The sequence below is a fragment of the Volvox carteri genome, assembly GCF_000143455.1.
Source record: "Volvox carteri f. nagariensis unplaced genomic scaffold VOLCAscaffold_54, whole genome shotgun sequence".
Lineage (NCBI taxonomy): Eukaryota > Viridiplantae > Chlorophyta > Chlorophyceae > Chlamydomonadales > Volvocaceae > Volvox > Volvox carteri.
In genome coordinates this window covers 343,087-369,895 of record NW_003307597.1, presented here as the reverse complement: position 1 = coordinate 369,895, position 26,809 = coordinate 343,087, and the positions used below count along the sequence as shown (strand labels likewise).

Below are 26,809 nucleotides of genomic sequence, written 5' to 3'. Positions count from 1 at the left end.
GATTGATATGGACAAATACAAAAGATCGGAAATGCACGCAGGTTCCATTCGTGACAGCAAGTTCTTCACAATGGCAACGAAGTACTGTCTTGATCTGTTCTGGGGCCGGTACGGCGGTGATTGGGAGGCGACTTACATGCGGTGGAGCAGCACCCTGGGGATTCCCGACCTGGACAAGAACGCCTGGGCGGACTCCTGCCCCAAGGATCCCGGATACGATGAGCTGGGCAACTATATGACGTACAACACGCCAGTCTGCTTTGCAGCTCTTGGTCACTTCACTGTTGAACAAGCACAGCGAGCGCATTACCTGGCGTCAGAATACAACCCTATCATGTACGCATGGGGGCAATATTACTACTATCTGGCTCATCATCAGGTTGATGCGGATTCCGCGCCTCAGCAGCAGCAACAATCTGTGCACGTGAAGTCACTGCTGTCGCCTGAGGGCGCCAACGATATCAGCTGCAGGGTACGTATACATATACATATACATAGATATATGCTTGCACTTCGGCCATGTTTGCACTTCGGCCAAGTAGCCAAGTAATAGCCCAGGATAAGACTAAGCGTGAATGGCGTCGGTTGGGTGGTATGATACTACTGTTAGGTGCTCACCTGCTGCTGCTGTGTCTATCCCTGCGTGATATAATAATGATGATGTCCATTGCGTTTAGTTTTTTGGGGGGGATTACATATATCATTCTCGTCTGTCTAACAGCGCACGAACGTATGCGATATTGCAATAACTATCTTCATCGTTGCTGCACTTTTTTCGTTCATATGACCAAACCTGGTAAATGGAACCACGGAAAGGCGGCCTACTGCATAGAGACGAGGTTCAGGGTGCTTGCTTTGCGTCATAACGAGCGCCAAGCTCCTACTCCATGTCGGCATTCCGTACAGTCCATGTGCGCTTTCTGTACCCTGTTTGCCTCTGATATGCATGTGCAGGAGACGGCGAACAGTGCATGCGGCTGCAAAGAGGCCTGGCAATACAAAGGCAAATCGTATTCGTTCTGTGATATCATCAAGAGCGATGATGTCATTTTGAGGTGCGCGCCTCCTTATGTGTCGTTGCGGGAGGGCCCTATGCAGGCGCTTCTGCTGATCTGGTTGGGAGTCCCGCCTCACCTGACATGCAGAGGACGCTACCAGTAGCCAGCAGCTATACTTAAGGCCTTTGGAGAGGGCCGAACTCAAATAATCCTCGTAAATAAAATTTTTTAATCGTTACGCAAAGACCCGGTCTTTCTTTGTGAAACTTAATTTTGTAATAGGTAAGGACCGTCCCTACCTATTTTACGAGAGCGTCGCCTATAGGTGACCGAAATTTTTTCTGACCTAAAAAGAGATGGGCCATCTCTTTTTAGGTCTGTCTGTTATACCATGGACGGTCCATAGACCAACCTATGCCATGAATCTGTATGCGATCTATTTCTTGATCCTATACATAGTTTTCTTTTCGTTTAGGATGGGTCTCAATTTATTCCAACCTAAGTAACAAAGCTGCTAGGGTTGGATTTAATTTATTCCTTAATTGTGATGCGCTGGGGGGGGGCTCCGCCCCCACCAGACCCCCCCCCAATATGTTACATCTTCCCTCGTAGACCAAGAATTATGCACTGAGTTGGCGCGTTTGCTATGTGAGGACCGGTCATACATGCTGCAATGCCGCGTTGACTCACGGGCGTGACCTTTTTACGGCCCCTCACAACTATTCTATAATTGCAACTACTAAATTCTGCAAACTAGGGAGCAATCTGGCAGCAATGGACGTTTTTGGCTGGAGGAATGATAATGTACGGGTCGGCCTCAATTTATTCCCTTTTTCCAAAGGCCCAAATGCCTGTTTATTCCTTTTAAGTAATATATTACTTAAAAAGAACCTGCCTATACATCCATTGTTCGGTGACTCTGTCTGTAGACGATAAAAAATTTATCGATGTTTTTGGCCAAGCAAGTTTAAGGATAAGAATAATATCAGGCGCGCCATTTCCCTATCACGGCGGAAGATAGCCACACTGGTTATGTATCCTATTTATCGCAAAGCATTATTACAACAGTACGGCCAACTGTTACGAGCCACAGGTGCGAGGTCGCAAACCCCTGGACCTGCCCAGAATGCAGCGCCCTGCCTAAGGGCCAACAGTGCATCCTGACATGTACCGGTGAGCCATGTGTAATGCCGTGCATGTACGGGTGAGCCATGGGTAATGCCGTGCGTGTACGGGTAAGCCATGTGTAATGCCGTGGGTGTACGGGTAAGCCACGTGTAATGCCGTGCGTGTACGGGTAAGCCATGTGTAATGCCGTGCGTGTACGAGTAAGCCACGTGTAATGCCGTGCGTGTACGAGTAAGCCACGTGTAATGCCGTGCGTGTACGAGTAAGCCACGTATACTGTCGTGCGTGTACGAGTAAGCCACGTGTAATGCCGTGCGTGTACGGGTAAGCCACGTATACTGTCGTGCGTGTACGAGTAAGCCACGTGTAATGCCGTGCGTGTACGGGTAAGCCATGTGTAATGCCGTGCACGGCTTATTATTGGGATGAGGACTGCCGCACAGCTAGGATGCGTGCAAGTTGTTGTGCGCCATATTGGGTGTTGTATGTTCTCTATGTGTAAGTTCTGCACCTATATGCATTTACGCATTTTATGTCGCGTGCTATTCATTTGAATGTTACCCCAGCTAACGTATATGGATAGCTAGCGTGCTTGAAACGTGCTGTGGCTGGGAGCACATGCGACTAGGCAGAGGATGAGCGAGGATGGGTATGTACAGCCTTGTACACCACCCCGTACACATGGGGAGAAGTTGAAGTGCAGCTGCCCAGCGACTCACACACTCGATTGACATGGCGGTATAATTAGATGGCTAATAACATCACGCGACTTGAGGCGTGCACTGCTGGGTGTTAGCTACCTACCAATCATGATAGGTGCTGATCTCACTCCTGCACGCGTACGTACCGGGTCGCCCACTCTGCTGCTGCTGCTGCTGTGGATGCATGATGAACACATACAACACGGGTACATTATCCGTACTCACAGGCGATCCCCGGGTTTGCAAGGCGCCACCCCCGCCACAAGCATCTCTAGCTTCGACAGGCACCAACAGCAGCAAGGCACCACTGCTACCACGGCCACCACCACCGCGCCCACCGTTGCCACCCCCTCGCCCGCCGCCGCCACCTCCAGATCAAGTTCCCTCGCAATGCAAGGTACGTCACCTAAAGGTCACATCATCTTTGCCATGCGATATTGGTGCCGCCGTCGCCGGTAAGTTTATGATCTATATATAGACAGGGTTATCATCGTACAATAAGTAGGATCAAGAATTGGATCGTCTAGAGGTTCATGGATTGTCCTATAAATCGTGCTATGGCATAATGGATAGGCCTGAAAATACTTGCACGCATAACACACACACATATGCTACACACCCAATAGCATTTATTTTATGTATACATATTACATACACACACATTCTCAATACATACATTGTACATATAATACTAGGGTTTAACTATGCTACTTAATGTTTTAATGTATATAACTCGCTCGACGTTTTTACACCCTTCTTATATCATAAGGTATCTGTGAAGAACTGCACATGCCGAAGTCGCTGGGTCTACAACAGCGTGCTAGGGACATACTGCTCGCCGTATCCGAAGAATGGCCTTATGTAAGTCACCTTCCAATATGTACCAACGAATGTGCGCACATGCGCCATCATACATGCACCACTCCGCAGGCTACGAGGTCTCGTACTACGTAGGTACGTGAACATGTCAGTGCGTGGTACATACATGACAGGATTACAACTACACACGGTCTTGTTTCATAAGCGCCATGTGCGTGAATATCGCATTAAGGCGAAGTAGACTGCCAATTCATCATCTACTCGCAATGTACAAGCGTGTGCGTGTGCGTGTGTGGGGGGAGGGGGCCCCCTACCCTGCTCAATCAGTATAAATGCTTGGCGCCAGAATTAGCTGCTGGCTGGAGTTAATCGCCGAGTTATGTTTGCGTGCCGCTGTGTAGTAGCTGGCCCCGCTGAAAAGGCCTCCCGAGATGCTGGTGAAGCGCATCGCGCGTATTTGTAGTTTATACGTGTGCCGTACTGTGTACGACAGCTACTACACGCTGACTAGCGTGACTGGAACAACCCTGAATGTCATAATTCCCTGTTGTGTTACAACATCAATGCCATATAAACGGCTTTGCCTGGTTAGCTGCTTAACTGGCCAGCACTTGCTATTGCGTCTCTAATAAGTCTCGTGTACACCACGCATGTGCAGGTGCCTGGTGAACCCATCATGTCCTGGCTTTAGGGATGCACCACTCCAAGCTTGCGACCCTGAGCTGAACGCGGGCTTCTGTACATCGTCACAAACAGCAGGTGATTGGACCCTGAACCTTTGTTGTTCGTCAAATGCCCGTGTGTATCAAGCTGCAGCTTATGCAGCAGAATCAATAGTGTTGCCGTGCAGGGCCTCAGCAAGTCGTACATTTTTTCGCCCACCCACTTGAGGGTATACAACTAAGCATGAAGTCTAAAAGGAATTATCCTAAAGGATACATGTGTGAAGCTAACCAAGTGAAACCTGCTTACCGGTCTTTTCCCATTCATTTTGGTACACCACACCAACAGGTGCTCAAGGTGCGCAGTCGGTGATGCCAGCGCCCCCTCAACCTTCACCATCGAAGCCTCTTATCGGCAGGAAGAAGTCAAGGCCGCTACTATTGCCAGCGGGCGCCCTTCCCCCCCCAAGACTAAAAGCGAAGCCACCGAAGTCTTCAGCTACGACACGCTCTCCGACTCAACCAGTTCAGCCGCGACAGGCTCCCAAGCTACTACGCAAACAGCCTAAGCAGCAGTAGCAAGTCTATGTTGCCAGACCCAGCTGCTTCGTTATGGTGCCCGGAACCCTAAGGTTATGCTTGTGTGTGTACGGCACGCGTGCCTGGTTCAGGAACCTAAGCACCAGACAGATAAACGACATCGAGTATTTGACAAAACTGTCAACACCGTCAGAAGGTCGTACACGACTTCTTAAATATTAGGCAAGCACGCTACTGGATTTTGGAATTTCCTGAGCCGCGCCTGTTCTCTGGGAAGGTGCATGGCCGTGGAAATGGAGATCACCAACATCAACGAAGACTACTTTGTGGGCGAAGGACTTCAGCCATCAAGCCGCCTGCAGGCCTCCGTCCACCGAGTTTCAGTGAAACGCGGTGGACAAAGACGGAGGCCTGCAGGCGACGCGGTTGGGGCCCCTGCACTGTGGACGTGGACGTCAGTCCACTGGCACATGCCAGATACATCCGGAGTCGGCTAGCTGGCGGCTCTGGTGCAGCGGGAGATGGTCGCCCCGGCATAACTTGCAAGTCATACATTCAATCAGTACTCAATTGTTTCCCGAAACAGCTTGTAAATAATGAACTGGTGAAGGACTTGGCCGACTCACAGGCGAGCGTGCTGGGGCTGCTTAGGTTAGCGCGGTGGCAACGGGCATGCCGTCGTGGGCAGTGCCCACGTGGGCAGTGCCCACTGGGCAGTGCCCACTGGGCACAACGGTTATGGGGCGCCGACGGTTGGCACAACGGTGGGCACAACGGTGGGCACAACGGTTATGGGGCGCCGACGGTTGGCACAACGGTGGGCACAACGGTTATGGGGCGCCGACGGTTGTCACAACGGTGGGCACAACGGTGGGCACAACGGTTATGGGGCGCCGATGGTTGGCACAACGGTGGGCACAACGGTGGGCACAACGGTTATGGGGCGCCGACGATGCCACCCGCAGAGGTTATGGAGACAGTGAGCATAAAGCTCGCTCAGCGGGGTTACAGGCGATGGATAGCATGCATGTCACTGAGAACGGCTAGCGGGTATAAATGATAGCGTTTATATCAGGCAATGTGCCGGGAGCGCAATTGTGTTGTGAGGGAGCTCCCAAGGGCGGGCAAGCCTACCTGGGCCCTTGATTAGCACATGTACCGAGCATGCAGGCCTAGCTAGGCAGATATCTTGGTGGGTGAAGACTCATCAGCCGGGGGATGACACAGCGCAAGGTATAAATAGGTGTCGCTGGTTATTTCTGTAGTAGCTGGCCGCTGAAAAGGCCTCTCGAGATGCTGGTGGAGCGCTTAGCGCGTATTTGTAGTTGTTACGTGTGCTGTACTGTGTACGGCAGCTACTACAATTTCGGTGTGAACCGCCAGAAGAGGCAGTCGGCAAATAGTCGGGGGCCCTGCAGATGGTCATGTGTCGGCCAAAGCTGATGGACACAGGCGTGCACATTGGAACAGACGCGGATGCTGGTCAGGGACAACTTGCGTCAATAGGCGTGCTTGGCTGTCGGGCTAACGGTGAAAGACAAGCATACACAGCGGTTTGGGCTAGCATAGTACAATGGAAGGAATCGGCGGGGCAACCCAACGCACACTCGATCACCCCCCAATGCATTTCCGTGGTGTATTTCCAGGTCGGGGTCATTTGAGCGCCACTTTAACACGCATGAGCTGAGAATTTGTACATCTCTGCATCTAACATATGTGTGCGTGCTACATGGTTGGGGGTGCGTGAACCCATACCTGTAAAACTACCCTTGCGAGCCGAAGGCCCAAGGGCAATACCTAAACGCCTGTGTCCTGAGTCCTCTCTTCCGCATCTCAACCAGACTGGGCCTCGAGGATAGCAGCCTTCCACGAGGTGTTTACAACCTCAAGTGTCAAGCTCTGTGGATGTCGGGCAGCTTTTTAGGGAATTGTCCCTGATTGTTAGGGATCGTCCCTGACCTCGTGGTGAAAATCCTCCATTTCTCCCCACGTGCGCGCACATGCTACACTCCACGCACTACACAGCACACAGCACATATCGTCTTCTTACAGCGCTTTGTTCACCAGCATCTACGACGAACGATTCTTGGGCGTACCGCGTTTACGGACGGTCGGACTACTTCCTTAGCCTCGAAAAAGTTGGGTGTCGTCCCTCGCCGCGCGCGCGCACGACAAGTTAGCCAGGACTCGCTCTGACCTTATTGTGGTTTGCCCAACCCTTACCGTTGGCACTGCAGTCAATTTTTACCGATTAAGTATCTTTACGGACTTAACACGGCTTCTTGTAAACAGCATAAACACGGCATCGACCAATGGGCGGGCTGTTGGGCAACCATCAGCAGCAGCCCGCCCATGAGTACGGTCTGAGTAAACCTTCTGTTGGTGATTATTGTTAAGATGACATTTATATGTTATTGTATTTCGCAGCACCCTAGCTATATGCTTGAAATCTATCTTCTTACGTGTTCGTGTTCCTCTCCCACTTCCTACTGAGAAGCCCGTCCTACAGCCGAATCTGCTTAGGCGTTGCTGAATTGAAAACTCATTCTCTATACATTCCTGATTTTATTCTCATAGAGGCCTCTGGGCTTCAATATTGGGAAAAGCGTGCGCAGTGCAATTCTGATGCAATGCCAATTCAAATCAAGCTCTTCACAAGCGTTTTGAGGCCGACCCTGGCTTTTTTGCTAGTCACAACATTACCAGCAAATGGTCAATACGACAAAGCCGTTACACAGCAAGATGGGAGCACGATTGGTTTAAGTAAGTACCTTGGAACTTTTATGTCTTTGGTGGTCTTGAAAGCATGTTTACTGGCCACTATGGCACATAGATGTAAGGCTGGAAGGTTGTGTAAATTGAGCTAGTTAGTCGTTGTAACTTAAATTTCGCTCGCTATTATATTTTGCTTGTAGGCTTCGTTGAAGCAGCTACCTATACGAAACGTTTGGAACGTATATCACGGTCTTTCCAGCGGATAAGAGAACCCGAAACAGCGAACAACGAGGAGGTGCAGCGGTTATACGACCAGGCCGGCATTGTGTCATCCATCGCCTACCTTCTGTTTGCCGCAGCGGAGCCGCTGTCGATGGCTAACGGTGTGTGTTTGGATCAAGCTTGAGAAAAAGGGCGACAGGACACGGTCGTAGATGGGCGAAGGCGCAAATTAGTACGGCCTGCAATCTTCTGCGCCACTGAGTTGCCTAGCCAGGGGCTGAGAGAGCGCCCCGGCTGGCGTGAGTGAGGGAATGAGGCGCGCGCAGAGGAACAGACGGACGCAGAGCCGTGCACCCGGCCCTGCGCTGTCTTTCAGTCCGATCAGGGACCCTGCAGCGCTGGTGCTCGTCCTTTCTCAGGGCGAGCCACCCACAGTGCAACACCCCGTCAACAGCACCAACGGTAACAGCAGTAGCAGCATCAAATGCAAGCTACAGCACCAATTTCTGTAACCAGCGATGAGTAACAAGGGCTGCCTTGGGCAAGCTGTTGCTATAGCGGCTTGCAGCTAAATCTAGCAGCGGTGGGGGAACTCACTGCGACCGTAGCAACAACGGCAGCCTGTGATGGCCACGATGGCACCTCAGAGAGCGAAGGCAACATCAGAACCGCCATGGATGGATGCTGGCGCGCTATCTCAGAGCGCAGGCTGCTGTGTGCTGACGGGACGAGGCGAAGATAACTTAGGACAGATCTGCAACTCATGAACCACCCATGTATGTGCAACCAACATGTATGTGCAACCCACCCATGATGAGCATCTTAGAGCATGCCACTGACTCCTTTTTTCCCTTGCATCTGCTGTGTTGTTGCGTTCATACAGGCTCATCGGGTGCCCTTCTCCCTTATCTGACAACATCTATTTTGTATACGTATGCATCTCAGCCCAGGATGTGCAGCACCTCCCTGGTCGAGAATTTATATGAGCTATCGCAGGGGTTGTACGGCACATCGACATTGCAGGTAAGGAACAAGTTCATGCATGACATGTATGTACGATACATGTACACATGACGGCAAATAGCTTGGTAGGCTTACCTTGCTTACCATATAAGTTCAGTATTTTGTAATGATTAATAACCTTCAGCGTCTCAGAATAGATTGTAGTTGTATAGCGAAGACAGGCTCAGTATAGTAGCTGGCCGCTGTAAAGGCCTCTCGGTCAAGCACTTCGCGCTGTAGTTGATATGTGTGCCGTACTGTGTACCAGCTACTATACTTAGCAGGTAGGCTTCGTTTGATGTGACCGTCTGAATCTTTGTCTAGTGTAATTATTGTGTATGCATCCTTGCTAAAGCTGGCCTGTGTCATCAGCTCACAGTCGGGTTTCTTACAAGGCAGTACATACATAACACTTTGCCTGCGTCGGTCTACAATGCTGCCTGGCAAACATCTGCAATTTTAACTGATGGTACACTACCTTGTAAAACCAGACCACCTACATACCTGCACTATGTATTATCGCATGTCGGCCTAGGTCGGCAGGAGCAGGAAAGGTACAAGGGCCTAAAAGATGTACATTTATTACACGCAGGCCTGCCATTATGGGCTGCTCAAGGCTCTCCGCACCACATTCTCCTGGGTCCGTGACAACATCCCGCTGCTGCTGCAAGAGGTGCCAGGACAGCCACAGGCCACAGCCGCCTGGCCCGACCTAACTGCTCTCTCTGAAGCTGACTTCACTGCAGCAGTCCGTGATGCGCTGCTGCTGAGGGGCAGTGGGGGCGCCCAGCTGGCCGACGCAGCCGCGACCGTATCAGGGCCCTGTGGACTGAGCATAACCGATTTTGCTGGACTAGTACCCCGCATATCCTCTGCCCTTAAACAGCTACACGCAGACCTGGTCGAGTTGCAAAGTATTGCACAGCAGCGACTAACATTCTCACAGCGATTGCGCCCTCGGTCATTTTTTGCTGCCACTGCACGGACCCGGCGGCGGGTTAATGGAGAGGCACGATCATTGCTGGGGCATAATGACAGGCACCTTGCCGCTGGCAAGAAGGTAGCTATTATAGGGCATGCATGAAGATAGCTTGTTTGCCTAGTAGCCATCGTACAGCATGTACAGCACATACTAAAACGCGTATATGTCTGTACATAGGGAAGCACTGACCAGCGAGGTTGGTGAAGCTTCACCATCAAACGGATCATATAATAAATAATACATACATGCGTAACTGAGAAGCTACTGTGCCTAGAAAAGCTTAAGATGGTTAGGTGCATGTCAGCTACCCACATGGCATGACATGGACTTGCGACCCAATGCCCGCGAGTATAGTAGCTGGCCGGTGAAAAGTCCTCCCGAGATACTGGTGAAGCGCATCGCGCGTATTTGTAGTTGATACATGTGCCGTACTGTGCACCAGCTACTACAGTGGGTAGGAGAGGGTAAGCACAGGCTGCTGCTGCTGCTGTGCGGCTGGGGCCGGGGAGGACCTGAGATGGTTTCCTTCGAATGGTGTGTGGTAGCTTTGGTATAGTAAGCATGCGCCATTAATACATGTATACATACACACTAAAACGCGACCCTAGCAGTACGAGGGCCTTTTCGGCGGCCAGCTACTACAGTACGTCTCAGGGTCACGCTAGCTTTCCATTATTGGTGATGCATCATGCATGCAGGACATGGAGACAGCAGAGGCTGCACTACGTCGTTCACTACAGGCCTCAGCTTCCAACCGTATATATTCGATGCCCCCAGATGATTTCACAATACAGCCGCCGTCAAGCACACCCAAGGTCCTTGTTGGAATGGTGTTTCACATTCTGCAGTACACGGGCTCTGATGGCGCTATTGGGCCCCCGAAGTACACTCTGGCACCCCAGTATGTGGAGCGTGCACTACGGCTTGTTAACTACATGGCCGCACCAACCAATTTCTCCTTCTTTGCCCAGGTGCGCCGAGATGCTCAGGAAATGCTCAGCACTATACTTTATGCCCTTGCATATGTGCACTTGCTGGCCGGTTGTGGGCCAAGGCCGGGCACATAGCCGGCTTTGGTGAACAAGGTGGCGTGCATTCATTCATAAGACAGCATGCATGTTCCCTACTTGTAGCAGCTGTTGTGCAGCAATATGGCACAGACATCGTATGTAAGTACGTCTCTATAGTAGCTGGCCGCGGAAAAGGCCTCTCGAGATGCTGGTAGACGCGCTTAGCGCGTATTTGTAGTTGTTATGTGTGCATTTGTAGTTGTTATGTGTACAGTGTACCGGCTACTACAGTCTCTCCCAGCATCTTGAGAGGCCAGTGTATGTGTGGCTAACCATCCATGTACGCAAATGTAAAGTAACTGATTGCCATTCCGATCAGTGGGCGCATGCACCACGCATACACCTAAGCACTGCATCGATACTTCATTCAAAACACATAGGCACGCACTCGCTGCCACGCTCGCTATCCATGCATGCATCCTGCCATGTGTGCATATGTGTTTGCATTTTTGCTTGAATAACACACCAATGCAGTGCTTAGGTGTATGCATGATGCATGCGCCCACTGAAAAAGGAATGAAGCTGCTGGGATCGACTCATCACCGTAACTACCCATAAACGAAGCCTTGGATAGCAGCAGCACAATGGATAGCAGCAGCACAATGGATAGCAGCAGCACAATGGATAGCAGCACGGAGCTTGGCTGCCGTCATATCATATCTAGCGGGATGTCAGATTGTGTAGATTCTGTTATACCACGACTTCAGAAAAGTATCGATCGGCGGATGCAGATCTGTAGTATCCTGGATATCACGGGATCTGTCATCCACCGAATCGTTTCTTTTCTGCAAAAAGACATGATACAACAAGATCCCGGGATATACCCAGGATACTCCAGATTCGCTGAGAAGCAGAAATTCTCCGTGTTGTAATCTGCAGGAAGTCCGCACCGATGCAGAAAAGTATCCGTACTTGTTGCTCAAGACGCGGAAATCCTGGCTCTCGATTGTGCTTGCGAACTGCAATGGAAAAGGCTGCCTTCGAAGCTCAGACTTTGTGAACAGGTAAGAGTTAACATCCATTACATTTTTGTTGCTGCGTATCTTACATACTGCTCTGTGCGTGGATGCCATGCTATGCATAAGTACATGCATGCAGGAGCATGCCCCCTATAGTAAGCTTCCGTAGAATACATTTCATGATTATCCTGTGCACACACGAAGGCTAAGCATGCACGCGATGCCTGTTGCAGGACTGTGTCGGACTTCCCAAGAAGCATTAATATCTACGTCGGCAGTGATTCCACTGCACCCATACACCGCATCATGGGGTACTCTTACTATCCTTTGTAAGTTAAGCATTGCAATACTGGTACAAAGCACGCATGCAAGGCAAGCGCTTGCCTTGCGAGTGTCCTGTGAGCAGAGCACTCGTTTGTAATTTTTATATGTCCATAGACGTAGGTGGGCGCCTGTCGGTGGCACATATCAGATCATTTGGCATCTAATCGAGTCAAAACCCCACATATAGACCTGCTAGATCGGCAACACTGAGCTAAATAGGTAACGAGGAAGGGACTTGTAGGATAAGGAGAAGAAAACACCTTGCCCAAAACCAGTGCAGTTTCGCCAAACACCTGCATGAGAGAGCATGCAAGCTGAGTTTTTACGTAAGAGTTAGCTTGAGGCATTCATCACGTGGAGGGAGCCTTGTCGTCACTCGGCTGATGGGCGACACCATGTAATTTGCGCAGATTTCAAAAGGCTTCAGGAAATGCGTGCAATCTGGCCTTCTGGGTGTGTGAGAGGGGGTATGATGAATGCATTAATACAGTTTACGGGGGGGCCGACGATGAAAAGGTTGGGAGCCAACATTATTGGCACCAGTATACATTATTGGCCCCATGTATAAGGGCGTGGGCCGACGGCCCCTAGACATGTTGCCTGTCTATCTTCCAAATGAAGCCGTCCTCTGCCACGTGGTTGAATGTTCAATCTGGCAGCCCTTAAGATGCTCGCGAGCGCGTCTGAGGCCTCAGATGTCTTCACAAGCATCTTACGGCGCACATCTCGGGCGATGCATCAAACCGCGTTGTATATCTGCTGTACTCAGCTGTAAGAGGGATCAGCTCCCCTGGCATCTCCCAACTGAGTACTCTTTGCCTGGTGTTACATCAGCTGGGCGCGATCGACTCGGACCCTGCTGAAGAGCTAGGGATACTGAAACTGTTCTCCCTTAATCTTTATGCCCTGGCCCAGGTTTGAAATTGTGACCTTCATCATCTTCCTTAGGAAAAGTGTTTTCGACAATATGTATGCATTTTACTCGACCATCCAGGCAGACTTCTCTGGATATCTGAAAAGGCACCCAGGATGCTAATGGCTCAGAGGGGATAACTTCTGTGTGCAGTCAGACACCGCTTTCCGGGTGTAGTGTCTTGGGTATTTTGTGTACCATCCGTGATTTCCTGAAAAAGGCGTGATGTACAGGTAATAGTATCGAACAAATGTTCAGTTTTGACCTAGGTTCGAATCTCAGCTGAAGCGGTTTCTTCGCGGGAGGTAGACCTGCGGCCGCTGGTTATCCTGCGGATGCTGCTGCCACTCCGGGACCCTGAGATAGACAAAAGGCCGACAAAGGACGCCCTCTACAGTTAGAGGGAGGATAATTGTAGTACCCTGAGTATACCACGGGATCTGCATCCACCGTTCCGTTCTTTTCTGAAAAAGTCGTGATATAACACCGGGTCTACCCTGCCCACGCATGACGACGTGCTTGTGAGTTTGGTGCATAAATATCCTTAAATACCTCTTCAGCTTCCGTTTACGCTCACATATGCCTGGGCGTGCTAATAATAGCCTTGCCCATTTGGAATTACCATCCTATTTTTCACCTAGCTAATAATTTTGTACAAACCAATTACCTAAACGTGCATTCCCCTAACATGTGTACTTTGTGAGACACGCACAGATCGGACTTGCAGCCTGACAACGGGTATATGTTCATCGCCTGGGACCAGCTGTCGGTTGACGGTGCCAACTCGCCGGCGGCGTACAATGACGGGGCCGTGACCATCCTGCACGAGGCCTTTCATGCACTTGGATTGTGGCATACCTTCTCTGATGCTTCACCTGGCTGTACAGATGGAGACCTCATAAGCGACACACCCACCGTTAAAAGTGCGTGATTTTATTTTGATCCCTGCTTGCTTGGTTATCATTGAGCCGTGCACGTGCAATGCTGTGCGAAGCCTGGTGATTTCATCTATGTCAGCAAAAGTTTTTATCGTCTGCAAGCTGTCCTAGTAGTATAATGAATAGAGAAGGACCACATCTAATAGGCAAAGCCCATCCAGATCTTTCGATGATGAAAATATGAAAACACTATAGGTTCAATAAGTTACAATAAACCGAATCCTTTAATCCTCATTAAGAGACGGAGGCCTGGAGGCTGATGATGAGTTCGAAGAGGGCGTTACAGTGGGCTGGCCATGGCCGCTGGAAAGGCCTCTCGAGATGCTAGTCGAGCGCTTTGCTTGTAATTGATATGTGTGCCGTACTGTGTAACAGCTACTACAGGCGGGAACAGGCTAAATGTATTTACTTCGTCAATGCACATTGATGATCGGCGATCGGATCAGATTGGATCGCCAGCCACAAACTCATGTGATAGCAGCTGATCCTTATCCAATGAGGACGCGCTATCATGTTCCTTCGATGGCCCCTTGTTGCTGATTGCTGCTCGCAGGAAACATTTTTATGACGGACTTTAGGGGAAAGGCAGCAAGCTATTGTCTTGATCTGTTCTGGGGCCGGTACGGCGGTGATTGGGAGGCGACGTACATGCGGTGGAGCAGCACCCTGGGGATTCCCGACCTGGACAAGAACGCCTGGGCGGACTCCTGCCCCAATGATCCCGGATACGATGAGCTGGGCAACTATATGACGTACAACACGCCAGTCTGCTTTGCAGCTCTTGGTCACTTCACTGTAGGGCAAATGCAGTATGCACATGAAATGACCTACAATTTTAACCCCGTAATGTACGCGTGGGGCCAATACTATGCTGCACACGCTGCGGCAGAGCAGCAGCAGCAGCAGCAGCCACCGCCACCTTCTGAAGCACCGAGACATCCGTGCCAGGTGCGTGTGCAAATTGGACGTTTACACGGCCATGCATTCAGCCTTGTTACTCTAGACAGGTCTGTCCCTGTGTATGCAGCTTTACTTTATCCCCTTCAGTGATGACTTTGGTTCCCCTTTTACCAGTCAACTGATGATGATACGCACTCCCGTCTGAAATTTTATATGCATATGGTCTATAGACCGTGCCACGGCACAATAGATACGCCTGAAAAATGGATGGTCTAAAGGCACATGTCCATTTTACAAACAACATTTTGTCTCTCTGTCGCCAATACGGACGTACAATTGTAGCAAGCAAGGCTGCGGCGAGCTGGGCGATGCCCTGTTCGCGAGCAGCAGGATAGGCTTACGAAAGGTTTTCCTCCAAAACTTTTGCGTGATCATGAAGCTCACCACAGCAGACGACTACACCCGCCTGCACATACTAATGATTATCCTACTATGGCGAGCTAACTAACTAACTAACTGCGTGTTTATATCAGTGGGCTTCTTGATTGCTTATTGCCTTTCCAGGCAACCAGAAAGGGTTCGTGTCCTTGCAAGAGGTTCTGGAGCATTGGCAGGCGAAAGTACGAGTACTGTGGACGCACGGACCTGAAAGGCAACTCTTGGTAATAAAACACTGATAGCATGCAAAGATACATTTTTTGGTCTGGACGAGAAGCCGCGCCGGTCGGGAAGCCGCGCTCATTTATGCATGTTTGCAGTAACAAACAAACCAGTTCTTGTTCATTCGCTTGTATTTGCCCGCGTATTTGCTCTTATGCCGAATGCGAAACATGTAATAGTACAGGAACAACGGCGTGCATGTATGGCATGCAGAGATATGCATGGCATATCTCTATCTCTGCGCATGCATATGGCCACTGGTCAGTAGAATTCTCGATCACCTATAGGCGACGCTCTCGTATGATAGGTAGGGAACGTCCTGGCTGGTAGCTAGCTGGCAGCTAGGGCTGGCCGCATGGCACGTCTAATACACGTATGTCCCCATGTACCCGCCTGCATGTATGCCGTGTCTGTGTGTGTGCGTGTGTGCGCGCGCGCGTGTGTATGTGCGCGCGTATGTGTGTGTGTGCGTGTGTGTGTGCGTGCGTGTGTGTGTATGTGTGTGTGCCTGGGAAACAACAACAATTATAGCAGTGGTTACATCATCAATTATGCGTGCATGCTTGTTACATACTTAAAAGTAAGCCATCGCCGCCACAGCATGGCTTCTGCTGTCCACCCTATCCTGTAGTTAGCCCACCATACTAGCTAGACGGGTTTTAGCTCTGACGGATGTATGTCTGTGATCATGATTCATCCTTCCTGCGTGCACATCCTGTTGGTGCGAGGTGTGTTACATCCTGTAGGGAGTATCCCGATATTATCCCGGGATTATCCCGGGATCTGACATCCGCCGACCTATACTTTTCTGTAGTCGTGGTACGACAAGGTGGAAGATCCCCCATCCTGTGTGTGGCTGTGTGGCTGTAGGTGCGAGGTGGAAGATCCCCCATCCTGCTCTGCTTGCGGCACCAGCAACACCACCACATGCCTCTTGATTTGCCAAGGTACATATGTGCATGTGTAAGGGTGATCAGGGACAACATGAAGGGGGCTGCCAGCACACTACTCTAGTCCAGTACAAATACAAGTGTGTACATCATACCTCCATCCGTATCATGTATGCTTTCGGCCAATAGCGCATGTATTTGTAATAGCTGGCCGCTGAGAATAAAGGGCTCTCAAGTCGCCAGCAGAATACCTTATTAGCACGTACTTGTAGACGATATGTGTGCCGTACTATCTACAGCTACTCCAAATTATTGCTCACTCCTTTAATATAATGTTGTCGCAGTAATTCCTGCACGTGCTTACATTTGCAGGTACACCAGATATATGTGGCCGGCAGGCGTCACCTGCCCAAGGACCCAATGGGGCGTCGTCATCACCGCCTCCGCCACCCATGCCACCCTCACCACCACCCATGCCGCCGCCCCCGCCGCCAGCCATCGTGCCTGCAGTTTGCCAGGTAACAATTTTGTACTTTCATACACTAAAAGCAAGCGCTTTTCAAATGGAATAATCGAAATTAATGAATGAATTATAACCAGCAATGTACAGATGGTTCTTTCAGTGCATGAGAGTCCACGCGTCCATTGCAACGGTAGCATGGATGCATGGCGGCGGGCGGTCAACAGACTTGCCCCAGCAGCAAGTAGGCAAGAAAGCTAGACACTGCTAGCCCACATACTCATTTAACGTTATATATGGTGATAAATCGTAGAACTGACAATGTGATAAAGCGGCCTAGAAGCCTCCCACTCTGTAACATTACATTACATATATGTGTGCAGGCCTTACTGGTATCACATACACCGGCTGCGACAGGATAGCTGAAAGTGTGCGAGTGTGTTTGTGCATGTGCACGCTGCATTCGTCTGTAAAATTTTTAATTATCCCTAGATCTCACCCCAGTATGTATCAGATAGGGACTGTTCCTTTCTATTATAACAGGGTGCCATCTATGTATATGCAATCAAAGAGTTTACATCAATAATTTAATTAAGATGGCATGTGTATAACAATGGCCCTGGCGTGTTCGTGTATGTGTTTCCCCCGCACGCTCACTGTACAGGTGTCTGTAAACAACTGCACCTGTCGCAGAGTTTGGATGTTTAACGGCACGATAGGTAGTTACTGCGGCACAATCACCTTGGCGTCCCAGAAGCTCTGGTAAGCGTGCGTGGCGAAGGGAATGTTGACACCGGTGCGTATGTATCGGTTATTACTGGCCTATGGTAATATTATTAATAACATGTACAATATATTGTACATGCATGGTGCGTCTTAGTAGCTGTTTGTGGTGCGTGGTTTGTTACAAGTTATAGGTTACTTATACCTATTATTTATTACTATACTTATTATTCGTTGCGCCATGATGTGCGACACATTCGTTGTCGCACATTACGGCGCAAGTCTGCACCCGGCATCATATGCATTCACCGTGAATGGTGGCCATGCAGCAGTATAAGCTTCTATCTGCTGCCGTCTACCGTACCCCACTACATGAGCCACCGGATCGCATCTTAACCCACATTACAGGGGTGGCGTGTGTACAACGTGTTTGTATGTGTGTACACGTGTATGTATGTGTGATGCAAGTGGTGGATGTATGTTATGCTCTCCACACCCTAGCTTCTGGCGCTAACTAATAACTTACGTGTGCAGGTGTGTTGTCACCCCGGATTGTCCATCCTTCGTGGCTGGACCTCTGCAGCCCTGCGGCCCTGCGGCAACCCCCGAGGCCTGCCTTGGTAAGACTTGGAGACAAAGAAGTCTGCTGACGAACACATGTATTTTATACGCACAAATGCATATATGCACAAATGCAACGAATGCATTGACTACGCAATCATGTAGCTTATTAGGTTTGCCCAACACGCACTTCCATACACATATGTATGGATGTATGGATGGTCTTGTGGGGCCCTAAAGCCAGCGGTGCTCAAACCGACCTCTGGGAGTTCCTTCGCTAGCGGCAGCTGTTGCCACTGATGAGGTAGACACCTAGACACCTAGACACCTAGACACCTAGACACACGACAGAGAGAGAGAGAGAGAGAGCAGCGGCTGTGGCGCTCGCTGTACAGTAGGTGCTGTGAGCAAGGGGGTCCTAGTCATAGCGCGGTGACAGAGCGGCGCCAGTTAGTAACCACAGCTGACATTGTGGTCTACCTGTTACGTGCGTCCTATCTGCCGCCACATGGTATCGGCGAGCGGGACTACTAGTAAAGGGGGAAGTAAGAGTGAACACAGATCTAGAGCCCCTGATAGTTAGATAGGTAGAATGCCGAACTCCAGGTAGATGAGAGCAGCTAAAAAGAATTGTGTGATGTCCGGATGTGATTGGCGGTGTCATCAGGACCAGCTAACTGATAATTGACCATGCGACAGGCTACCGTTTAGAACCGAACTTAGAAGCTCGAGCCGCTTCTCCCCTGCTGCGTCTAAGAAACAAACACTAGGTGCATTGTAATAAGGTCTGGGCCCTTCGCCGGCTGCTGCTGTGCTCAGGAGGTCCAGTTAGCAACTACGGGATGCCGCTGCAACCCCTGCTCTACAATTTTAACGCACGGACGACATTTTGTCTATCGGTTTTCCTCCGCCTACAGACATTGATTGTAACACAGCCAAGAAGATGGGCCTCGCATCGTTACATTGATGTATATACATGGAGACACAACCAGACGGTATTCCTGAATGTGTGCTGTGTCGCCCCTGATGTGTATGTGTATAAATGCATTTATGTATGTATGTGCAGGAATGAAGGGCGGTTCGTCGTCCATGCCGAGCCCTCCGCCAGCGGCGCCGCCGTCCATGCCGGCCTCCAAAGCCACCCAGCCACCAAGCCAAAGTAATTGAACGTGCGCGCAATCATTTGCCTCGCATTATCCATCACCACCGCCGATGATGGAGCGCGACATACATACATATATATATATACATTTTGGGGAGCAACGTTGTCGGTTAGTCAGTTTTGTCAGTTAACATCGATACGATGAAGCTCCTCTTTTGTACCAGCTGCGGCTAATTATGCTAGTAAAACGCAGCAACGTGCTAGTGAAGCGTAGCGTAGAGCACGTATTTGTAGGCATATCCATTCTTATAAGAAGTGATGCCGTGCTTAAGCGCCATTATAAAGCGTCATAATGATAAGCGAATTATCTGAAGCACCTGCTTAAGGGCCCAGCAGCAGCAGCAACCAGAAGCCCGTATCGGGTAGATTCTCAGGTACGCTCGCCGGGCTATCTTACACATGCGACTCATGAGTGTTGATCAGCCATGTAACACAAATACGTGTGCATGTCTTGTGGTGACATCCAGCTGGAGTCAGTCGACGTGCGTCTACAACACATGCAGCAACAATATCACATGCAAGCATGTGATGCGCATTAACTGAGCTCTCACGAAATGAGAGAATTGTAATTAGAACTGCAGCGATGGCAGTCAGCAGAGAGGTCGAGTGAATGAATGGATGGATGGCACATCATCATCAGCATATGCACTTGCGGGCCATGCGTGCACTGCCTGGCAGAAGTGAGGGATGAGCTGCCAGTGGTGCGTATGTTACTGTATAGGTACGTGGTTATTCTATTATTTCGTACCGTGCCTAGCTAATGTTTTTCCTGGTGTAATGGAATGTACGTGCCAGCTCGCTACCGGTAACTACTAATTGTCAATAGCTAGTCGCGGCCGCCGGGCACGCATGGGGTGTGGTATGTAACCTAAATTGGCTCGCATGTGCTTATTAAGTCATTCGTTGCTCGAGCGGATGCACAGTCGTCCTTGCGTGGTGTAAAGCGGAGTAGTGCCGAACCACGTCCCTACGTGACGATGTATCTGTATGTGTACCGGTGAATGATTTTGTGGATGTGTATCCGCTGGTCGATGTGGGTGTGGGCGCCCCCACATGTATACGTGCACTTTCATTATTACGTACTCGCAACGGAGGTCGTACGACGTACACACGGAGCCTAAGGACCGGTTTCAATTCTGGCTTGATGCGATGCGTTCGTGAACAGCAGCTGCAGTTCTGAAGCCAACTTTGAGATAAGGTGGGTAGCTGCGGGTTTTTGACTTGTAATTTTTAACCAGCGGTACTGCGGCTGCTATACAGCTAGAGGACAAAGCAACGCCTTCCGTTATACCTGCTGTGCCGTCGAGAGTTTGAAACCGCTGCAATTAACAAAGCAGCGCCGTACGTTATTAGGCGATGCTCTCTAATAGGATGCTGTTACGTCATGCGTTTGCTAAGGTGGGTAGGTACGCAGCCAGGTCCGCTTGTGTGCGCGCTGAGGCATTGAGGAAATATGTAATATTATGGGGTTTCATGGATGGACCTGCTGTATAAGAGGATGTCGCCAGGGAAGTAGGCGTTATATAGAGCACAGGAGATATGATGGATGCACAGGACAGGGCGGGCAAGATGAAGCTAGGATGGATGGCAAGGGTGACGGTTACGGTTACGGTAAGCGAAGTGGTGGAATATTGTGCAAATCAGAAGAGGGTAGTGCTGATCTGATGCTGTGGTTTAAGGCAATCCACTAGTAGTGTACACCTGTATGCATTTTCGCTGCAGGATTTGCGCGGGCCCAGGTGGCAGCTTTCGCGTGGGCCTATATCTTGGTATCAGTTTGGCTTGCTGGATATACGTCTTGACTTCGCAGATACGCTGCGAAATTTATGAGCGCTGTCTGCTGCTGTCAGGAGGCACCATGGAAAATTTGGATCTGGATTACGGCTTGCGTCGCATTTCACAGCCTTGCGCTTCTGTATCCCTGAGGAGCCCTTGTATTGCATGAGGCTCAATAAGTACTGACACGCAATTCCTGTAACTCATCTGCTTTTTACCAGCATGATTCGACACTGCTTTTTCTTTTGACCAATGCAGTACTAGACTATTGCCATCATAAGCGTTTGCGATATCCTAACAGCGTTTTAGGGATGGCTGATGCAATTAGCGATGGTGAACTTCGACGCGAGGCTCAAGAATTATTGGATGGCAAAGCGAAGACCCTGCTCGACAACAAGTGAGGGAGCTTTGCACTTTGCAAACGTGATCAAGGCAAACACTAAGCTGTGCCGCTTCTGCATCTGTGTTGCTTGGGCCCGACGACAGCCAACTCACATTGCGTGTTATGCGCAAGCTGCTTGAGGAGAAACTTGGTTTTCCCGAGGGAAGCCTTGACGCAAGGAAGAAGACGATCTCAACCATTGTCAAAGAGGTGAGGCCAGGTGAAACCGCTTCAATATCGAAACCGCTCTGGGCTTTCCGCGCTGCCTTCGTCATGCTCCCTATCGTTGCAGTCTGCTTCGCTCCCCCCTTCTCCAAAAACGCCTCCATCCTCTCTGTGCTGAACGATGAACGCAGCTGCAGAGCTCCCTGCTGATGCGCAGCATCCACGGCTGGTCCCTGCTGCCTTCAGCCCCACACGCGTATCGCACCAGTGATTGGTGCAACATGCTGATGCGCATCGTGATTATGTTCCTAATCTTCCCCCTTTCAACACTTTCTCTGTGCCTTGAACTTTCTCTCCAAACACCACTGCCAGGCACTCAGCCTGGAGCCCGTGACGGCGGAGGTTGCCGCGGCCGCCACTGCCCCAGCCGCAGACAAAGGGGCAGCAGCCGCAGCTGCGAGAGAAGGCAGCGGCGGGGCACCTCGTGAGAAGGAAAACAGAAAACCAGCTGCAGGAGGAGGCGAACTGAAGGCCAAAGTCGCCAAATTGGGTAGCGGCAAAGGGGGCAAGCATGCCGATGCGGATGGTGGTGGTGGTGGCAAGGACAATGGTAAAGCCAAGGCAGGCGCAGTGGAGAAGGCCGCTAAGGCTCGAGACAGCCTTAAGGGAACTAAGCGACCGGCAAAGCGGGACGAGGACGAGGAGGAGGACGGTGCGGGGGGTACTGGCGACAGAGGTAGCGAGGAGGTTGAGGAGGAAGAGGGCGGCGGCAGGCAGCGGCAGAAGAAGCGGGCCAAGAAGAGCCATCAGCTCTCGTCAGGTCTGTGGTGGGTTACTGTTAATGCTACATTATAAAGTTGGAAAGTCAGTTAAGGAAAGTGCATTGCAGAAAGCGGGGGGGGGGAGAAAGAAACGGCGGAAAAGCTTCTGAGCAGGGAAAGAGGGACCGGCAACGGGGATCTTCGGGTTATTCGCGGACACGCGGGCCCACAGCTCGCTACACGTGGTGACCCTTTCTTCCCCTTTTGCTAAAGCCTGACTTCTGAACACCGTAAGTTAGCAGTAACTGTCCCAGCCCCTACAGCCTCAACGCACTTCATCCTGTCTTGCACGTTGGGAGGGGATGAGGAGATTACGATCCCGCACGCGCGAGCGTGTCAAGGCCCCAAATGCGCCCCTCCTAACAACATGCGAAAGTGTTATTTGGGGCACATATGGCGCTAAGTGTCCTTGCCGATTGCGATAACAATTACCTGTCCGTGGCGCAGGTCCTGCCACCGCCGTCGCGGATGGGAGTGCTGCCGGGGGCCCTGCCAAGGGCAAGTCCGTCACCAGCCGTACCATCGAGCTCATGAAGGAAGTGTGCAAGAAGGCGACCATCAAGTAAGCGGAGGGGGGGGGCCTGTCAAGGGGGCCTGTCAAGGTGGGAGAGTTGAGAAACCCGGGAGAGAGGCAAAAGTTGCGATGGGAGTAACAGAGGCATAATGGCCCTAGGCGCCGTAGAATGTAGTTTGAGATTTGTCCTTTCTCTTTCTCTTTCACACTTGCTGCCCTAGGCGGCGCGTGGCTGCTTGAACACATCATCAGAGCGGTTGCCGACCCCTTCCCGCGTGTGTCAATTTTCCCTTGCTTTCAACAAGAAAGACAGCAATTTAGCAGAAATCACTATGAGTATCGAAAAAGACACATTCATGGTAATGGTAAATTGCATGTCATTTCACTCGTCCATATTCTTCCCTTTTCGTAGTCCCTTCCACATCCATCATCCGCCTGTTTGAGCGGATCTGCCTGGTGCTGTTCGCAGGATTGCCCCCACCTTGTACACTCGTAACAAGACGGTTTCGGAGCTTGAGGAGGCTCTGTCGGAGCTTCTGGCACGACATGGCCTCAACGCTCGCAGCGGCGATAGGGAAATTGGGGTGAGTAGAGAGGGATGCTCAGCTCCCCTTCCCCTCCCTCTCTCCCCCCCGTGGGGGGTCCGGGGGTTCATAGTTGGATTGCAGATGAGTGGGGTGTGCGGGGCGAGGTAGTGAAGCGATGTCTCAGATGGTAACCTCGCTGCGGCCACACGGAAAGAACTTTCGCAGGGCGGCTTTTTCCTCCTTTCCATTTTCAGTGCTGTCCTCTCAGTATCCTCCCAGTATGGGGCAGATCCGACTTCCGTGCCTGCCTGCCTGCCCGAACATGCATGTCGCGCTGCGTGGATTCGCGGGATGAGGGACAAGCGATACCCACTCTGCACGTCTCTCACTGCCTTCCGCTCTTTCCTTTCTGTCCCGTCAAGCTTCATCATGGCCAATGAATGCCCTCACGACCAGCAACAGCGTTTTTTTTCCAATAGCTAAATGACTACGATCTAGAATAACACAACCATTCGTAAGCCATGGGGCTGAATCCGTTCCGTCCCGAGCTCCTGCTTCGTCGTAATTGTCTTGGCCCTGGGGTCCTGCTGCAAGCCGCCTGGCATTGTTAGTCTCGCCACTTCCAGACTTGTCCTGGCCCAGCCCTGGCTAGTTCGTTCCTGACCTCTTCTTGCCCGTCCTAATGGTGTCTGACCTGCCTCCTAACCCCTCTCTTGACCGGTGCTGTAGCAAGTCCGGAAGCAGCTAGAGCGCAGTCGCGACCTGGAGGGCATCGATACCTCCAACATCATCTCGTTAGGAGGAGGTAGGCCGCGGCGAGCAGCAGCGGCTTCCATCAACTTTAGGTGCGTCTTCCTGTGAGTGCAACGAAGTCAGGGGTGCATAGATCTCTACGGCTTAATGAGCGCTATGGCAAGGCGCTGCTAAGGTTGCGTGCCTTCACTGCTATTTGCTTGGCAGCCGGTTGCCGAAGTGGTTCCTTTGTGGGGGTTGAAAAGGATATGGCTTTCGGATGCCTAGAACGGGTGTATTATTTATTGGGCGCTTGTCTACGTGTGTTGCCCTCGCCGCTACGACAGCGCATTTGCGATGAGGATCAGATGTACCCTTCTCTAGTCGAGGCATATCTAGGCAGTCCGAGTGCCGTATCTAGGCTTTCCTCGCAAATGATGGCGGGGTTTGAAGCGGGGGGCCGCCCTCAGGAAAGTCATCTTCGTTTGCGGAACAGCCACAGCTTGCAGCGGAACAACTTTCCAGAATGCTGGCCAACTCAAATGCCTTGTGATTGTTACGCCGTTGACATCCTCCTGCCGGTGGACACTGCTGTTGCCACCGTTGCTGTAGATCAATCATCCTGAACCAAGCACTACTTAATCTCCCATCCATGCGCCACGTTATGCCTTAGCCAGAGACCACAGCGGTCCACCTGCGCGCCCATCCATCGCTCATGCTCTGCCCCCTGGCCGAATGTAGGGAAATGTTCAAACAGCCAAAGGTAGATTCCGAGGACGACGACGACGACGAGGAGGAGGAGGAAAACTGCAAAGGGGCGAAGAAGGACAGACGCCAGTCCGCGGCCCAAGGGCGCTCCAAGGCTGGCGGAAAGGGCAAGAAGGCCAAGGCCAGCGATGGTGAAGATGAGGACGAGCGGGATGAAGATGAGGACAGCGACGAGAGCGGTGATGGGGAAGCGGATTCCGAGGCAGGCAGTGATGGCAGCGAGGAGGACGAGGGGGGTCGTGGCGGCAGTGGGCAAGGGACGGCAAAGGCAGGTGGTGGTGGTGGTGCCGGGCGACGGCTGCGGCCTGCTGGGACAAAGGATGGCATCGAGGATGGTGGGGCGTCGTCCTCTGGGTCGGAGTCCAAGGACTTGGTGGAAGTTGCCCATGGTGGGTCGGAGAACGCCCGCAGACGTACTGCTGCTGGGCCGGGAGCGAGGACGGAGGCTCGACGTGCGGCTCCACGACATGATGATGAGGATGGCAGTCCTGGCAGCAGCGGAGACGAGGATGGCGAGGGACGCGGAAAGCAGGGCACCTTGGAGGACGTAGAGGAAGAGGAGGGTGGTAAGCCAGCACCAGGAAAGAAGGCGGCGGCTGGCGCAGCAAAGGGCAGGTCCAAGGCGCGGCGCGTAGTTGTGGAGGAGGAAGAAGAAGAAGGTGCGAAGGGCTTTCCGGGTGCCGGTTTCCCGAGCTGACGGGCGCCACCTAGGAAGGCTGTTGGCATGGATACATTGTGCTTGAAGCCCACGATGGAAGTCGCCCTGTCCTGCGTGATGATGTGAACCTTACGGTGATTTGTACATGTATTCTGGAAGCTAACGGGAGTTTGTCTTCATATCGATCCTTCCCAATGCAGAGGAGAGCGCAGACAGTGAGGAGGACCAAGAGCTTGAGGATGACGATAGCGACTTCGAGGCGGATGATGATGACGACGAATGACTCAAAACGGTTGAGCGTGATAATCTCTTAGGTGTTTGTTAGGATTGGCGTGAATGGTTTTATCAACGCTTCCTTCTCCGGTAACTGCAACGTCACATGGTCACGTTCGTAGAGCGTTGGTGTCAACAGGAGGTGTGTAGGTCCTCGATAGGCCTTAGCAGTTGGGTGCGGTGGACGGTGCCCAGCGGTATAATCAATGTGGATTTGTTCGTGTGGGAAACCTGCCTGGTGTCGTTGCCATGGGTCCGCGTCTAGCGCCTAACACTGAAATGGTAAAGTGCGTGATTCGTTACCCTTTAGTGTTGATTACTCCGCATCGGATAATGGTATACATGAAGTACACTCCCCAATTAAGTACCTAAAACTGTGTAGCAAATTGCAACGGACCGATATACCCCTGATGGTGCCGACGTGGTTACACACCGGGCGCGCGACGGGCATTCCTTCCATGATGCCAAGTCAAATACCATTAGCAAGTACTGACGTGTGTGGCATAAGGTAGTAGCAACAACAGCCGAAGATCGATGAGACTACTTGCAGTCAAATTGCAGTTTTAAAATCTCGGCGGCCTCTAGGTCCTCCTACCATGTCATCCAAGCGGGATCCCGGGGTGCCAACAATGCTGCACCACGACTGTTGGTTGACGTCAGTGCCTAAAACGCCCGTGTGTGCACGGTCGCCAGTCCTCAGCCTAACAGAACTTCCATGGCTAGTCACAACTCCAACGAGAATCCTGCGTGTCTTCTAGTACCGGAAAAGCATAAGGCGAGGCGCCATGGCGAGGGCTGTGATCCACCAATCCCGCGGGGTCCTCCACGCCACGCGCTGTTACCCCTGCTGCCGACAAACCTCAA

At 51.4% G+C, this 26,809-nt stretch overlaps 2 protein-coding genes across 2 annotated transcripts; both read left to right on the top strand.

The window, feature by feature from the left end:
* Positions 1-7: 7 nt before the first annotated feature.
* Positions 8-16,547, top strand: VOLCADRAFT_106937 (uncharacterized protein; the record flags this gene model as incomplete). The annotated part of the gene is made up of 16 exons (XM_002955725.1): positions 8-472; positions 955-1,055; positions 2,092-2,171; positions 3,202-3,282; positions 3,758-3,777; positions 4,658-4,666; positions 5,500-5,759; positions 7,358-7,611; positions 8,669-8,808; positions 9,461-9,847; positions 10,468-10,740; positions 11,719-11,843; positions 12,032-12,127; positions 13,750-13,958; positions 14,527-14,921; positions 16,404-16,547. 16 exons carry the CDS (start codon positions 8-10, stop codon positions 16,545-16,547), a joined length of 3,039 nt encoding a protein of 1,012 aa, XP_002955771.1.
* A 4,362-nt stretch (positions 16,548-20,909) lies between these two features.
* On the top strand, positions 20,910-25,955 carry VOLCADRAFT_96663 (uncharacterized protein; the record flags this gene model as incomplete). The annotated part of the gene is made up of 9 exons (XM_002955724.1): positions 20,910-20,940; positions 21,364-21,502; positions 21,592-21,697; positions 22,025-22,472; positions 22,921-23,035; positions 23,457-23,571; positions 24,244-24,359; positions 24,988-25,673; positions 25,873-25,955. The coding sequence occupies 9 exons, from the start codon at positions 20,910-20,912 to the stop codon at positions 25,953-25,955; spliced, it is 1,839 nt and encodes a 612-aa protein (XP_002955770.1).
* Positions 25,956-26,809: the final 854 nt, after the last annotated feature.